General features: G+C 44.0%; 1 protein-coding gene across 8 annotated transcripts in view; it reads left to right on the top strand.

The window, feature by feature from the left end:
* The window catches only part of ttc8 (tetratricopeptide repeat domain 8), a 55311-nt gene that overhangs the window by 3925 nt on the left and 35300 nt on the right, over nt 1-16086 (top strand). For 3 of the 8 annotated variants that reach the window (XM_038775901.1, XM_038775920.1, XM_038775963.1), the window contains exon 2: nt 11030-11059. The exons of the other annotated variants lie outside the window; for them this stretch is intronic. In XM_038775901.1, the coding sequence (XP_038631829.1) occupies nt 11030-11059 (30 nt within the window). The remainder of the gene's footprint in view (nt 1-11029; nt 11060-16086) is intronic. 8 annotated transcript variants of the gene reach the window in all.

Here is a 16086-nt window from a genome sequence, read left to right as displayed (position 1 = left end):
GATACTGGGCCTACAGAAGAAATATGTTCCTAAATTTATAAAGATTAAATTAACTAACAAATAAGTTGAAGTAAAGAGGAAAAATTGCCCCCTAAAATCTTTACAGAAGAAAGGATAAAGTTAATACACAGAAAGACATCCAATGATTGATCAGAGAAGCAAAGTAAAACCTAAATAAAGCTTGTACAGATGTAACAGTGAAAGAAAATCTTTTGATACTGTAATGAGGGTTTTCAGAGAAAATATAGTATTAAAATGGGTTTGAAAGTGCAGATTAACACATTATGTTTACTTACTTAAGAGAAAACATGAATGACAATGCCTCTTGGGAGACAAACCGAGTACCGAGTCAAAATGCAGTATTTCCATTCAAATGAGCTGATGGCCTGGATATGTTAACAAGTTTTAAAACAAATAAATCAGGTTGGATGGTTTTTATGCCAGCAAAGATATATGAGAGAATTTATATACCCTGATATTGAGTTATATTCTGAATGGCAACCTAAAATATGAATCCCAAAGCAGCAACGGTAAAACAATTTAATGGTACCCAAAGGGCATCCATGGTAGATACTTGCTTGTCAGTTAGATGATTAAAGAGACGAGTTTACTGTCTTTATTCATTCACTGGCAAGGGTGTAAACACACACTGGTATTTTTTATCTTAATGATTTTACACTCTACCACTGCTTTGAATATTTATATAACTTGAATTGAGTTTAAATAATTTGTTATTTTCAATATAAACTACAGACCTAAAAGCCTTCCTTCAATTCTATGTCACATAATGGAATTGATTACCTGTGCAACAACCTAGTAAGGTAAAAATTATGTCTGATTTTGAATTCCTTGAGGAAGTTTGACAAGCTATCATTGTGGTAAAAGCAAGACATTGACCTGGATTTTGCAGTTATAATGACAGCATTCGCCTTCATTACTTATAAAAGTGACAACTTCTGACATCTGCAAATGTGCATACACACCGAAATCCAGAAGTTCTTGTCCCTGATTCCCTATTCCTCCAGAGGGTGTGTTTTGAAATCCTCGTGGATAGAAATTGCCTAGAAATCACTGAATTAATCTGAGCTTCTACTTTATATGATATTATTCTCACTCTCTTAAAAAGATTTAAAGTTACACCTTGTTCAGTGAGATATAGCTGGATTTTTAATGGCATAATAAGTCATTAATTAAAGTAACCTCCTCAGCCCTGAATATCTATTTTACATTTGAAATAAATGTCTCCATTCCTTGATTAAAAGTTCTACAAGCTTTAAAAGTTAAAAAAATCTATATTTCAGCCTCTTTCTGATCTCATCTGAATATCCCAATCTATATTTGATTTCTGTAAAAATGATTTAAAAAAAATAAATGTTAAAACATGCTTGTTATTTTCCGATTTGCTGATTGTGGGAATTATTCAATCTGATTGGCTGCTCAATGTTGCTGAACTCCAGAGATCCCCTATAGCTGACGCCTGAATGAAGTTAACGTCAGAAAAGATGAAAACCCCACCTCGCTAGACCTTCATAGACAGCTTTCTTCGAGGTCAGCGGTGAGATTAGTCTCTTCCCTGGTGATTGTAAATCTAGGCCATTGTGTATTAAATGTCCAAAAAGGATTTGATAAAGTCCCAAGTGAAAGACTACTGGTTTAAGTTCAAAGCATTGGTGATTGAGGGTAAAACTTGGGAATGGTTTTTTTTTTAAAAAAACACTTGAGGCAAGTTAAGCAATGGCACATTAAATTTAATGCAGACAAATGTAAAGTACTGTGCCTTGGGGGGCACAGCATAGTGGTTAACACTGCTTTACAGCGCCAAGCTCCCAGGTCCGATTCCCGGCTTGGGTCACTGTCTGTGCAGAGTCTGCATGTTCTTCCCGTGTCTGCATGGGTTTCCTCCAGGTGCTCTGGGATCCTCCCACAGTCCTGAAAAACGTGCTTGTTAAGTGAACTGGACATTCTGAATTCTCCCTCAGTATACCCGAACAGGCGCCGTAGTGTGGCGACTAGGGGATTTTCACAATAACTTCATTGCAGTGTTAATGTAAGCCTACTTGTTACAATAATAAACATTATTAATTATCATTATAGGAAAGAAGAAGGGATGACATACATACATCACAAATGGTTTTGATGTAGGTATGAACCTGGGAATCCAAGAAGACTCTGCTTCACTTGTTCAGTCTATGTGGGGAAGCTAACACCAAAGCCAATACAATATCTACATAGTTAAATGGGTTGAATACAAATCAGGGCAAGTTGTGATCTTGTCAGACTTCAACCCCAATTGTGGTTGTCTAGAAACAAGGGAAACTGCCTTTTAAGAGCTGTTAGGCTGATCCTTGGTGAGAGTGAGAGGGATCTGAGCAATGAAAAATACTGGCAAGATTTGGGCTTGCCAGGCCCAAAGAAGAATTTGAGAAATGCATGAACAAGGGAATCTGGATTACTACTATAAATTTAAATTGTGGAAATAAGACCAAGAGTAAGGCTTTGTTAATGAAAAGCATCTCGGACGGATATTAGGAAGTTTTTCTTCATGCAGTGGATGGTAAACACTTGGAATGGACTTCTGGACAGCATTGGAAGTGGAAACCCTGTAATCTATTTAAGAAATAATTAGGTGTAACCATGGGTGACTGTAGGGCCCTTTTGAGTGGATGAATTAAGACATATAAATCAACCACTTTGCAGTAATAATCCTTATTTGAATTAAAATAATTGACCACTTTTCAATTATAATAATCATTATTTGAGTTATTTAATGTAGAAGTATTGCTTTAATTTGAGGACTTATTTCTATCATAGCATGTTTATATTTTATCAACATGCCATTGCATGCGACCAAGACCAGCACCCTGCAGAGGAGGGGAGGCAGGGAGTGGAGCCACAGATGCAGAGCCTGGGAGGAGACACTACCTGTCACGGTATTCCGGCATAAAATGTCCTACCTCTGATGTGTTGGGTAAGCTGGGTCAGCGAGGACTGCATTTACTGCAGCAGTGAGAGAGACAGGCTCCCAACACTTGAAGAAGTGCAACTTGATTTTATTGAACTCTTAACTATCATACATACTTTAACTGTGGGTTGACACTATGCTGACTTGACTGGAGACCTGAGGCTAACCTGACCAGACTATCTTACTACCACATGGTGTATGTGCTAGTTTTTGCTCACGGGCTCTGACTGTCTCAGAGGCTGGATCCCAAGAGAGCGGGAAAACTAGTGCCCTCTGGCTTTATAGTGGTCATGTGCTGTCTGGTGATTGGCTGCTGTGTTCTGTGTGTTCATTGGTTATCCTGTGTGTCAATCACTGCCTGTCTGTGCACCATCATATACCTATGTATATATTATGACAACCTCCAGGTGTCAGAGATCCAGTGCTGGAGAAGACTGCATGTGTCCAAGGGTCGGTGGACCACCTATGCCAGGTGATGCAAGAGTTGGCACCACATGGACTGGGAGGTCACCCATTGATCCTGAAAGTTACTGCCACTCTGAATCTCTATGCCAGAGGCTCATTTCAGGGCTGCACGGGTGACCTGTTTGGCATAACCAGTTAACAGTGCATAAGGGAGGTCACAGATACACAATATGCAAGGGCCCACATATACATAAACTTGGACCAGGCAATCGAGGGCCAGGGGCTTCGCCCGCATAGCAGGCAATTTCCAGGTATTATTACCTGCACCAACGGGGCTCTCCGCTCCCTATGGTGACATGGGGTGCTATTTTTGAACCACAAGGGATTCCACTCCCTCAATGTCCAAATCAACTGTGACCATCATTCCGCATCATGCAGATGTGTGCCCATTTCCTGGGGAGCGTCCATGATAGATGTATCTTTGGGTGCTCACAGATCCCAGCCATTTCTGAGGGAGAGCAGCAGTTGGAGGGATGGCTCCTCGGAGACAAATAGGAGGTGGGTGATGATGCCAGTGCGGAGGTCACAAATACCCTCTGAGACTCGCTATAACAAAGCTTATGTGTCGATGCATGTGGTGGTTGAGTAGGCGATTGTACTGCTCAAGATGTGTTCTGGTGCCTGGACCGACCGGTGGAGCCATCCATTACAGCCCCAAGAGGGTGTCCCGCGGTCTGCTGCACTCTGCACACAATGTGAGAGCAGCTGGACTAGGAGGACATGGAGGAGTGCCACATTTCCTCAGATGAGGAGGATATCAGAGGGCAGTGAGGGGCAACCCACCGAGGAGGGGGAGGAAAGACCTTGTGATTGCCAGTGCCTGCATGGGGCGCAGGGCTAGGGGCGCGCTGAGTGATTCTCTATTTGGTAACGTTCAGGACTAGGGTGTGAAGGCCACTATCACCTTGGGGTCTGGCATCCACTGTCTACTGAGGCACCTATGGAAGGTCATCGTAATGGTGGCTGAAGCGATTGGCTGGACACTGCAGGAGAATGATAACTTGCAGTGAGGACAGAGCGATTCTCCCCTCACCTCGGCGATATGTCTGACTCCTGCCAGAGAGTTGACCATGACCTGACAATGAATGGGCTTATCATGGGGCCCAGAGACCTTTGGATGACAAATCTTAGCTGCTATTGCCTCCTCCGAGGTAGGGGTCCTGGTGTTTTCTCCACTTACGTACGAGGTGGACAGACTCTACATTTTTTCACCCCTTGACATCCTCAACACTGGAAAATATTGTCCAACATGAGAGGGGGTGATGTAGGTGGGGCGGGGGGTTACTTCCATGGTGGAGGGAGCTGGTGGGACTGGGGGCCCCATGCCAGCAACAACGTGTCTTTACTGCATCGCCAGTATGGAAGGTGGGAGCGTCATTGTACTGCATTTCTCACAGGGATGAAGTGCCAAGTTTTCTTGGTGATTCGCAGAGGATGGTACCATGACATTACTGCTTGGTAGATCTGTATGGGTGAGCAAAGTGATTTTTAATACAATTGCGATATGACTATGGTGACTAATCTCGACTAGTACCTAGTTTCATTCATGCCACTAGGTGCCTTTAGTTTCTTACTCTTCCTCACCTCGCTACGTCTAGGAGAATCTCCAGGATCCACCTGAGGTTGTGGTGGCCTGCTGACTTTCTCGCCCTATTGCCTGAGATGGCCAGTGTCTCCTTGGGGGGCCTGAACCTTAAGGGTCTGATCTTGAGTTCGGGGAGCACAGGTGTTGCAGTGCTGTCCTCATTTGTGTGCAAAGTATGTTGCTTACAAGCAGGGGGTGTCAGATGGGCTAGACGCCCCAAGGGTCTCCTGGGGGCCCCTTGGCTCTGTGGGATAAAGGGGCTACTGGAGTGAGTTCACATCCTGTGGACGCTAACCTCGCAGTGTTTGGCATCGTTGCGTTGAAGTGACTGCACCATTTCCTTGGACAGGAGGTGATGGGACTCTTCCAGTCAGCCTTGTAGTCTGAGGAGGGATGCTGTCATCTCTTCCTGATGCTCATGGCTCTGCTTTTGTAGCTCCAGCAGCTCTGAGACAACCATACCCAGGGGCTGATCGGCCAGGAGCTCAGCAAATCCCTGGGCTCCAGCATCTCTACGAGTGCCAGATCCCTGGGACGTTCCTTCCTCTGCCTGCTGTGGACCTTCAGCCGTGAGGTGCTCACCAGTGTATGACCCAGAAACTTCCCTACTAGTTAATCCCACTGAGGTATGGTTATCTGCACTGGTGGAGGGTGCAGGTGACAACTGTAACACCTCATCTTTGTATGGGTCCAAGATGGTTCCCTCGGAGCTGCCCTGGTCTGTGGTTTCCAGAGGGCGTGAGGATTTTCTGGCTTGTCGACTGATTGAATTGCAAGGGAAGCACCATGACATTAGTACATCACAGGGGATGAATGATGGGAGAAAGTTGACTCTTGTGAATTTGCACCATGGCTGCATATGTTGAGGGTTCCATGACAAGTGCTGGGAATCTGTGAAGTGGCTGAAAGAGATCACCCTGGAGGTGCAATGGGTGTGTGAAGAGGCGCAGTGGATAGCATTAGGGGCAGACTTACCCTGGCTACATGAAGAAGGACATTCATCTTATTCCGACACTATTGTCCCATCCACTTATGCAGCAAGCTGGCATTCACTATTGAGGCCACTGCCTCCCAGGCGGGGTTGGTGACCTTGTTTGATGGACACCTGCGTGATTGTGGATAGAGGATGCCACGATGTTTGGTGAGGGCTCTGTCCATGAATCATCATGCAGTCTTCCTGGCAGCCACTACCTCCCCCGAATGGACTTGGAAAGTGCGCTGGGGAGGTGTTTAAAAAGAGCGACCCACTTATTAACGAGTTTTCTCCTGGGGTGAGTGGGGGTGATGGGTGAGACAAGCCACCACATGCGTAGCGTGAATCATGTGGGGGGGAAAGAAATCATTTTGTTAAAGAGGCTGAATCTTCTGTCAGTTTTCCCACCAGGGATTCTCCCTGGTTTTCTCACCATAGAACATAGAACATTACAGCGCAGTACGGGCCCTTCGGCCCTCGATGTTGTGCCGACCTGTGAAACCATCTGAAGCCTATCTGACCTACACTATTCCATTTTCATCCATTTGTCTATCCAGTGACCACTTAAATGCCCTTAAAGTTGGTGAGTTTACTACTGTTGCAGGCAGGGCGTTCCTCACCCCCACTACTCTCTGAGTAAAGAAACTGCCTCTGACATCTGTCCGATATCTACTACCCCTCAATTTAAAGCTATGTCCCCTCGTGTTGGTCATCACCATCCGAGGAAAGAGACTCTCACTGTCCATCCTATCTAACCCTCTGACTATCTTATATGTCTCTATTAAGTCACCTCTCAGCCTTCTCCTCTCTAACGAAAACAACCTCCAGTCCCTGAGCCTTTCCTCGTAAGACCTTCCCTCCACACCAGGCAACATCCTAATAAATCTCCTCTTGAACCCTTTCCAAAGCTTCCAAATCCTTCCTATAATGTGGTGACCAGAACTGCACGCAGTACTCCAGGAGCGGCCGCACCAGAGTTTTGTACAGCTGCAGCATGACCTTGTGGCTCCGAAACTCAATCCCCCTACTGATAAAGGCTAGCACACCATATGCCTTCTTAACAGCCCTATTAACCTGAGTGGAAACTTTCAGTGATTTATGTACCTGGATGCCGAGATCTCTCTGTTCATCTACACTACCAAGAATCTTGCCATTAGCCCAGTACTCTGCATTCCTGTTACTCCTTCCAAAGTGAACCACCTCACACTTTTCCTCATTAAACTCCATCTGCCATCTCTCAGCCCAGCTCTGCAGCTTATCTATGTCCCTCTGTATCCTATAACATCCTTCAGCACTATCCGCAACTCCACCGACCTTCGTGTCATCTGCAAATTTACTAACCCATCCTTCTACATCCTCTTCCAGGTCATTTATAAAAATGACAAACAGCAGTGGCCCCAAAACAGATCCTTGCGGTACACCACTAGTAACTGAACTTCAGGATGAACATTTGCCATCAACCACCACCCTCTGTCTTCTTTCAGCTAGCCAATTACTGATCCAAACCGCTAAATCACCTTCAATCCCATACTTCCTTATTTTCTGCAATAGCCTACCGTGTGGAACCTTATCAAACGCCTTACTGAAATCCATATACACCACATCAACCGCTTTACCCTGATCCACCTGTTTGGTCACCTTCTCAAAAAACTCAATAAGGTTTGTGAGGCATGACCTACCCTTCACAAAACCGTGTTGACTATCGCTAATCAACTTGTTCTTTTCAAGATGATTATAAACCCTATCTCTTATAACCTTTTCCAACATTTTACCCACAACCGAAGTAAGGCTCACAGGTCTATAATTACCAGGGTTGTCTCTACTCCCCTTCTTGAACAAGGGGACAACATTTGCTATCCTCCAGTCTTCCGGCACTATTCCTGTCGACAAAGACGACATAAAGATCAAGGACAACGGCTCTGCAAACTCCTCCCTGGCTTTCCAGAGAATCCTAGGATAAATCCCATCTGGCCCAGGGGACTTATCTATTTTTACACTTTCCAAAATTGCTAACACCTCCTCCTTGTGAACCTCAATTCCACCTAGCCTGGTCGACTGAACCTGAGTATTCTCCTCGACAACATTGTCTTTCTCCAGTGTAAACACTGTTGAAAAATATCCATTTAACGCTTCCCCTATCTCCTCTGATTCCACACACAACTTTCCACTACTATCCTTGATTGGCCCTAATCTTACTCTAGTCATTCTTTTGTTCCTGATATACCTATAGAAAGCCTTAGGGTTTTCCTTTATCCTATCCGCCAATGACTTTTCGTGTCCTCTCCTCGCTTCTTAACTCTCCCTTTAGGTCCTTCCTGGCTAATTTGTAACTCTCAAGTGCCCTAACTGAGCCTTCATGTCTCATCCTAACATAAGCCTTCTTCTTCCTCTTGACAAGTGCTTCAACTTCCTTAGTAAACCACGGTTCCCTTGCTCGACAACTTCCTCCCTGCCTGACAGGTACATACTTATCAAGGACACGCAGTAGCTGTCCCTTGAAAAAGCTCCACATTTCGATTGTACCCATCCCCTGCAGTTTCCTTTCCCATCCTATACATCCTAAATCTTGCCGAATAGCATCATAATTGCCTTTCCCCAGCTATAATTCTTGCCTTGCGGTATATACCTATCCCTGCACATTGCTAAAGTAAACATAACCGAATTGTGATCACTATCACCAAAGTGCTCACCTACATCTAAATCTAACACCTGGCCGGGTTCATTACCCAGTACCAAATCCAATGTTGCCTCGCCCTTTGTTGGCCTGTCTACATACTGTGTCAGAAAACCCTCCTGCACACATTGCACAAAAACTGACCCATCTATAGTACTCAAACTATAGTATTTCCAGGCAATATTTGGAAAGTTAAAGTCCCCCATAACAACTACCCTGTTACTCTCGCTCCTGTCGAGAATCACCTTTGCAATCCTTTCCTCTACATCTCTGGAACCATTCGGAGGTCTATAGACAACTCCCAACAGGGTGACCTCTCCTCTCCTGTTCCTAACCTCGGCCCATACTACCTCAGTAAACGAGTCCTCAAACGTCCTTTCTACCGCCGTAATACTTTCCTTGACTAACAATGCCACCCCCCCCCCCCCCCTTTTTTTTTACCATCTTCTCTGTTCTTACAGAAACATCTAAATCCTGGAACCTGCAACAACCATTCCTGTCCCTGCTCTACCCATGTCTCCGAAATCGCCACAACATCGAGATCCCAGGTACCAACTCATGCTGCAAGCCCACCCACCTTATTCCGGATGCTCCTGGCGTTGAAGTAGACACACTTCAAACCAGCGTCTTGCTTGCCAGTGCTCTCTTTCAAACTTTTAACCCTATCCCTGACCTCACTACTCTCAACATCCTGTACACTGGGACTACAATTTAGGTTCCCATCCCCCTGCTGAATTAGTTTAAACCCCCCCGAAGAGCACTAGCAAATCTCCCCCCCCACCCCCCCCCCCCCCCCCCCCCCCCCCCCCCAGGATATTGGTACCCCTCTGGTTCAGGTGAAGACCATCCTGTTTGTAGAGGTCCCACCTACCCCAGAATGAGCCCCAATTATCCAGGAAACCAAAACCCTCCCTCCTGCACTATCCCTGTAGCCACGTGTTCAACTCCTCTCTCTCCTTATTTCTCACTTTGCTAGCACGTGGCACGGGTAACATCCCAGAGATAACAACTCTGTTTGTTCTAGCTCTCAGCTTCCACCCTAGCTCCCTGAATTTCTGTCTCAAATCCCCATCTCTCTTCCTACCTATGTCGTTGGTACCTATGTGGACCACGACTTGGGGCTGCTCCCCCTCCCCCTTAAGGATCCCAAAAACACGATCAGAGACATCACGAACCCTGGCACCTGGGAGGCAACACACCAACCGTGAGTCTCTTTCATTCCCACAGAACCTCCTGTCTGTTCCTCTAACTATGGAGTCCCCAATGACAAGTGCTCTGTTCCTCTTCTCCCTTCCCTTCTGAGCAACAGGGACAGACTCTGTGCCAGAGACCTGTGCCCCATTGCTTACCCCTGGTAAGTCGTCCTCCGCAACAGTATCCAAAACGGTATACTTGTTATAGAGGGGAACGACCACAGGGGATCCCTGCACTGCCTGCCGGTTCCCTCTCCCTCCCCTGACGGTAACCATCTACCTTCTTCTTTTACCTGAGGTGCGACTACCTCCCTATAACTCCTCTCAATAACCCCCTCCGCCTCCAGAATGATCCGAAGTTCATCCAGCTCCAGGTCCCTAACGCGGTTCTCGAGGAGCTGGAGTTGGGTGCACTTCCCGCAGATGTAGTCGGCAGGGACACTCGAGGTGACCCTTTCCTCCCACAATCTGCAGGAGGAACATTAAACTGCCCTAGCCTCCATTCCCACTGAACTAACTTCCCAACTACTGAAAAATAAAAAATTAACATTTTGAAAAAAATATGATAAGATTCCACACATGGTTTCAGCTTTCTGTCTCAACTGATTTTACAATTTTATAAATTGGGTATTTTATGAAAAGTGATAACTTGATGTGAGGTGAGATTGTCTTGCTCAATAAATTATTATGGAATCCTGGATCATGGGAAGGTATATATTTCATATTTTTCATTAAGGGTTTTTTTTTAAATGGTACATTTTGATCATTAGGAAATGTAACAATAAGATTTGCCACCTTAAGATAACATTCTATCCACATTCTAAACATTAAAGACAATAGTCATGCCACTTATGTTTTAAGTTAATTGGAACAATGCTGGGTACCTCAATAGTCCTTCCCCCTTTTCCATTCTGTGATAGATAGTTGTTGTAATATATGAACAGACACACAGGATGCATAGGAAACAATGATCTGGACCTTCCAACCTGCCCCACACTGTCATGATGTCTTAAGCATTGTGACTCAAAATACCCATAGCTAGTTTAGAAGGAAAAATCAGGAATATTCCGCTTCAAACCAATTGATATACTTTCTTTGCCACGTTATTTTGCGTTCTGTTAAATAGTTAAATGATTTCTGTTCATTTATTGATATTTTCTTTTTCATGCTTCCCAAGGAAACTGAAACTAAAATCTTTATAACAGAGGTAAAACACAAATCTCGGTTCTCCCACATTTCCTTTCACGTGCTCTCCTTTGTGCTATATTTAGAAAAAAGTCCTCTCAATGAAATCAGTTATGCTGAACATAAATTCAGTTAAATATTGGTGGATATCTTGCAGCATTGCTCATTGAGAAAACTATTTTAAAAATAAGTCTGTTTTAACGTGCTTTTATGTGCAGCACTAGCGTATTTCTTGTCTATATTCTCCCTTGTTTAATGCCTTTCTTTCAATTACTTTTCCCTTGCTTAAGCTTTTTGCTGGCTTTATTTTAGGCTTTCTTACTTGAGTTTAATACAGTTTATCTGTTTAATATTGCTACTTTAATTGTGTTTTGTCATTTTCCTCTTGTCCGTTTTGTTTTCGAATTTTATCTTGCATTTAGTTATACTGGTCTATTCATACTGGTCTGTTATGTGACGGGGAGCAGGAAGAGGATCTTGATGGGAAGAAAATGCAGAGAGGAAAAAATTGGATCCGTCTTTGCTGGCCATGTAATAGATAAAGCCTTGTAGTAAGCACAGGTCAATAAGACAATGCATTCTTAAGACAGGAATATTGTTACATTGATAAATAAGAAGATAAATTAGTGAATGTTGGGAATCGGAAACAAAATCAGAAAATGTTTGAAATGCTGAGTAATGTGGTCTGGGAGTGGAGCTGTGGTTAAGGAGTTTAGGAGGATTGGAGTCCAGACTCGATCAGCTAGGCACAGCACAACCCCTCGGGCTACATTGGTCTCCCACGGGCTGCACCTAATGCTACATTGGTCTTCAGGTCAGACATAAAACCACAGCAAGATCACAATTGTGAATTTAAGAGATTTTGCAGTCAGTTTTGGTCGAGTCCTGACTTATAATATTGGCCAGCGGGAATGTTTTCAGGCAGAGTTATAAACTAGGTCAATCGGCATCTGTAGAAAGAAGACAAATTAAAGTTGTTCTTGGAAACTAAAAACAGCTGAGCACTTTAGTAAAATTATGGGGACTGGGGAAGGCAAGTAGAGAAAAACACAAATGTGATCTTGCACTAAGCCTCAATCACCTATCCTTTAGATCTCACTCCATCTTATGTCTGCAACTTCTTGCATGCATCCTTTTGTTCAACTTTCAGCCTTTTTGGATCTGGCCTCCATTGTGTTCCTTTCTCCCTTTGCCCCACAATTGGCGGATGAGATTTTAGTCACTTCGCGCTCCAAACCTTCCTTAAACATTTTTGATTCTCTGCTTCCTTCCGCTCCTTTAAGATCGTCTCAAAACCCCCATTTTGCATTCAATTACAGTTTCTTCAGCTCTCCTTTTCTCTCATTACTACCCTCTGGTGCCTTTGGTGGTTCTTATTGTTTCCTTTAAGCAGGTTTCAGGTCTTCCTTCCTGGAACCGAGTATCTGTTATTTTTGTTGCCACCTCTCCCCCTTTTTCTGATTCTACTCGAATGATTGTTTATCTTTTAGTTTTCAGTTCTGAGGAAATGAAACATTAATTTGTCTTTTATCTACACAGATACTGACTGCCTTGCTGTGTATTTCCAACATTATCTGTTATACAGGAAGTATGAAGCAAAACAAGTCATGTAGTTTTAATTTCTATTAAAGGGAGTTGGGGTCCTGGATTTTGATATTTGTAATTGCATTTAATTTATTTAAAATTGCTGAGTGTGTCGCATTTAATTTCAAAATGCATTGTAAACTCCTAGACTAGACCCTGCACATAGCAATAATTGCAAATGCTGGAAATGTTCAGGTTCGGCAACATCTGTGGACAGAAAATAGAGGTAATGTTTCAGGTCGGTGACCCTTCATCAGAAATGAGAGTATTTGGAGATGTAGCAGGTTTTAAGTAAGGAAAGGGAGGAAGGGCAAAAAGAACAGAAGGGAAGGTTTGTGCAAGGGTGTAAGGGAGGAGAGATTAAAAGACAAAGGGGATGATAGCAAAAGGTAGAAAAGAGATAGTAGTGGGACAGGAAAAGAAAAAAATGTGCCTAGATGTGATGTAAATGTGAAAATCTGCTACCTAAACAAAAAGGGGCCCGAAGTCATGATCTGAAATTATTGAACACAATTGACGGCCGTAAAGTGCCTAGTCAAAAGATGAGATACTTTTCGTCAAGCTTGCGTTGAGTTTCTTTGGAACATTTGTAGGCAAATGAGAACAAGAGGGTAAATAGAAGTACAGAATTAAGATGACAGCCGGCCAGAAGTTTGGGTTTGTGAACTGAACAGTGATGATCCAGAAAGAGGTCAACCAAGCTAATTTTCCCTCCACAATGTAGAGCAGATTGCATTGTGAATTGTGAATACAGTATATAAAATTGAAAAAAGTACAAAGGTAATCCTTGTTTCAGATGGAATGAATATTTGGAGTATTGACCAGTGAGAAGGGAGGAGGTAAAAGGGCAGGTGTTGCATCTACTCCACTTGCATGAGCAGGCAAGTGCGTGAGGAGGTGTAGAGAGATTGGACACTGGTGAAAAGGAGACTCTTATAAATGAGAAACCTCTGAGGTAGCAGATGGCATCGAAAGGCTTATGGATCTAGGTGCAAGAGATTAGATAAGGGGAGCAAAAAATAGTCAAGATAGGAAGAAATTAGTTCTGAGGACAAAAGCAGATTCCACTTATCAGGGCGGTCCCGTTTATGGATCCAGGGATGGAGGTAAAAGTGGCTTTTTGGAGTTGATGCACTCTGATGAATGCTAAGGAGAGAAGATCTCCAGAGTAGATGCTGTTAATGACCTTCTTCGAAACAATGGCTTGATGTTCTAGGTTGGGGTTGGTTCACCAGACGACGACAGCAGCACCACCTTTGTCAGCAGCTCTGATGTTGGGGCTAGATCTGAGGGAACAGAGTGCCAATGGTTCAAAGGATGTAGGTTAGATAGAATAAGTGAGGGGAGCAGAGAAATTAAATCAGTTGATCATACGCCAACAGTTCTCAATGAAAAGATCTAGAGGGAGTAAGAGGCCAGACTGCTGGGTTCAGATGGAAGGACAATTCTGATGAATGGAGAAAGGGTCCAATGTGCTGGGGAGAGACTCCTGGCTTAAAGTGGGCATGGCGGCAAAGGCGACAGAAAGAGGGCTCAGCATCATATAAAGCTCTAGTATAATTGATTGAGTGGGCGGGGCCGGGGTCAGTGTAAGAGAATGAAGCTGAGGCCTTTGCTCAAGACAGATTGTTCAAGATCAGAGAGGGGAAGGTCAGAGGTTATCATAAAAACATAATAATGGATGAAATTGGAAGAAGGGATGAACTCTGAAGAAAGTAAAGGGGAAGTACCCCAGAGGGTCGTTCGTATCCACACACAGTTAAATCTTGATTTCCGTGACACCTGAAAGAAAGAGAATTTTTTTTTTAAACTGCTGAATGGGGCAAAGGATGAAATGGAACTGTGGATTCTTTGAGATAAAGTGAGTCGGTATTACTGACGTTTTTTTTAAATTTAGAGTACCCAATTCTTTTTGTCAATTAAGGGGCAATTTAGTGTGGCCAATCCACCTACCCTGCACATCTTTGGGTTGTGGGGTTGCGATCTACGCAGACACAGGGAGAATGTGCAAACTCCACATGGACAGTGACCTGGGGCCGGGATCGAACCCGGGTCGTCGGCGCTGTAAGGCAGCAGTGCTAACCACTGCACAACCATGCCGCCCCTTTCGGTATTGCTAAAGTGAGAGGTCAAGTGTGTGCACGTGGTGGTGCAGGGTGTTGAATCTGGATCTCTGGATGCAGCAACAGCAGTAACTTGAAGAATGCTGATATCTTTGAGAACCAATAAATGTGGATTGATCTGAAATATGAAGGACTTGTAGTTGGCATCCACATGGAATAATTCCAAACCAGCAACATTTGCGGGGAAAGGATATGTGCCCATGAAAGTGAGTTTTGGAATTTACCTTATCAAAGCTGGGATGGGAAAAATAATGCAATCAACATAATCAAGGGAATTTGGAGAACACTTCTTCAAAGCCAAGTGTGGTAAGAAGTTGGAACTCACTACCATTGCGAGTAGTTGAAGTGAAAAGCATTGATTGATTTAAGGAGAATTTGACAAGCATATGAGGGGCAAGAGATAGATCAGGGGTTTCCAAATTGTAAGTCTCTGTGGCCTCAATGGGGCCACAGAGATCATATTTGGTGTTGTAAGCTGCTTCTCCTCTGAGCAGCAGTGACAACGGTGGCAAAGAGATGATCCAGCCTGGTGGGGATCAACCCTGCATCCATGAGATTAATTCTCAAATACAGTAAGGGGAAGATGGTGAGCCCATAATGCTTTTTAAACTTCAGAAAGACTTTTAATGGTGAGCTTGAGTGCACCCAGGATATATAGGCAGGCAAATGTAACTCAGTCACTGACTGTAGGTTAAACTGGGCTGAGTCGGCCAGGTGAGTAGTGACTTCAAGCTTGTTGCTGATCCGGTCTGCCTAGCATACAAGCCTCGGGCAATGACTGCTTCACGGTGCCAGCAATCGGAGGGCAAGGCTAATGAGCAGGTGGAGGGTTGAGAAGAAAGACTACTGAATGAATATTGGGGGGGAGGGGGGGCTTTGGGAAGAAGGGCTTGAGTGTGCGCCGATGGGGAGGAGGGTGGTGTGGGGGCAGAGGAGGGAGAGAAAGGCTGATTACAATGTGTATGGTAGTGGCAAGGAGCGAAGTTTCACTCAATCTTCTGTCACCTGGGAACGTGGAGAACTTGGCTGAAACCTATGTAAATTCATAAAATAACATTTTTAAAAATTGCTTTAAAAATACAGAATTTCATATTTGTCTTATAGATTTTCATATTTGTCTTGTATGTTGATCCATGACACGCAAACTGTCATAATGTTTTAGAATGCTACAGATTTTTCTGGATCACGTTAATTTTCAGGTGTTGAAATGGGGTCACATTGGAAAATAATTTGGGAAGGACTGGAATAAATGGTTGCGATAGCAGATTTAGATGAGAAAAGAAGGGTGAAGGCTCGAGTGGTGCATTGATACCAGCATGTACTTATTGGGCTGAATGGCATG

This window comes from Scyliorhinus canicula, chromosome 2 (genome assembly GCF_902713615.1).
Source record: "Scyliorhinus canicula chromosome 2, sScyCan1.1, whole genome shotgun sequence".
Classification (NCBI taxonomy): domain Eukaryota; kingdom Metazoa; phylum Chordata; class Chondrichthyes; order Carcharhiniformes; family Scyliorhinidae; genus Scyliorhinus; species Scyliorhinus canicula.
Note: the sequence above shows the minus strand (reverse complement) of the source record. Positions and strands in the feature narration are given on the sequence as shown.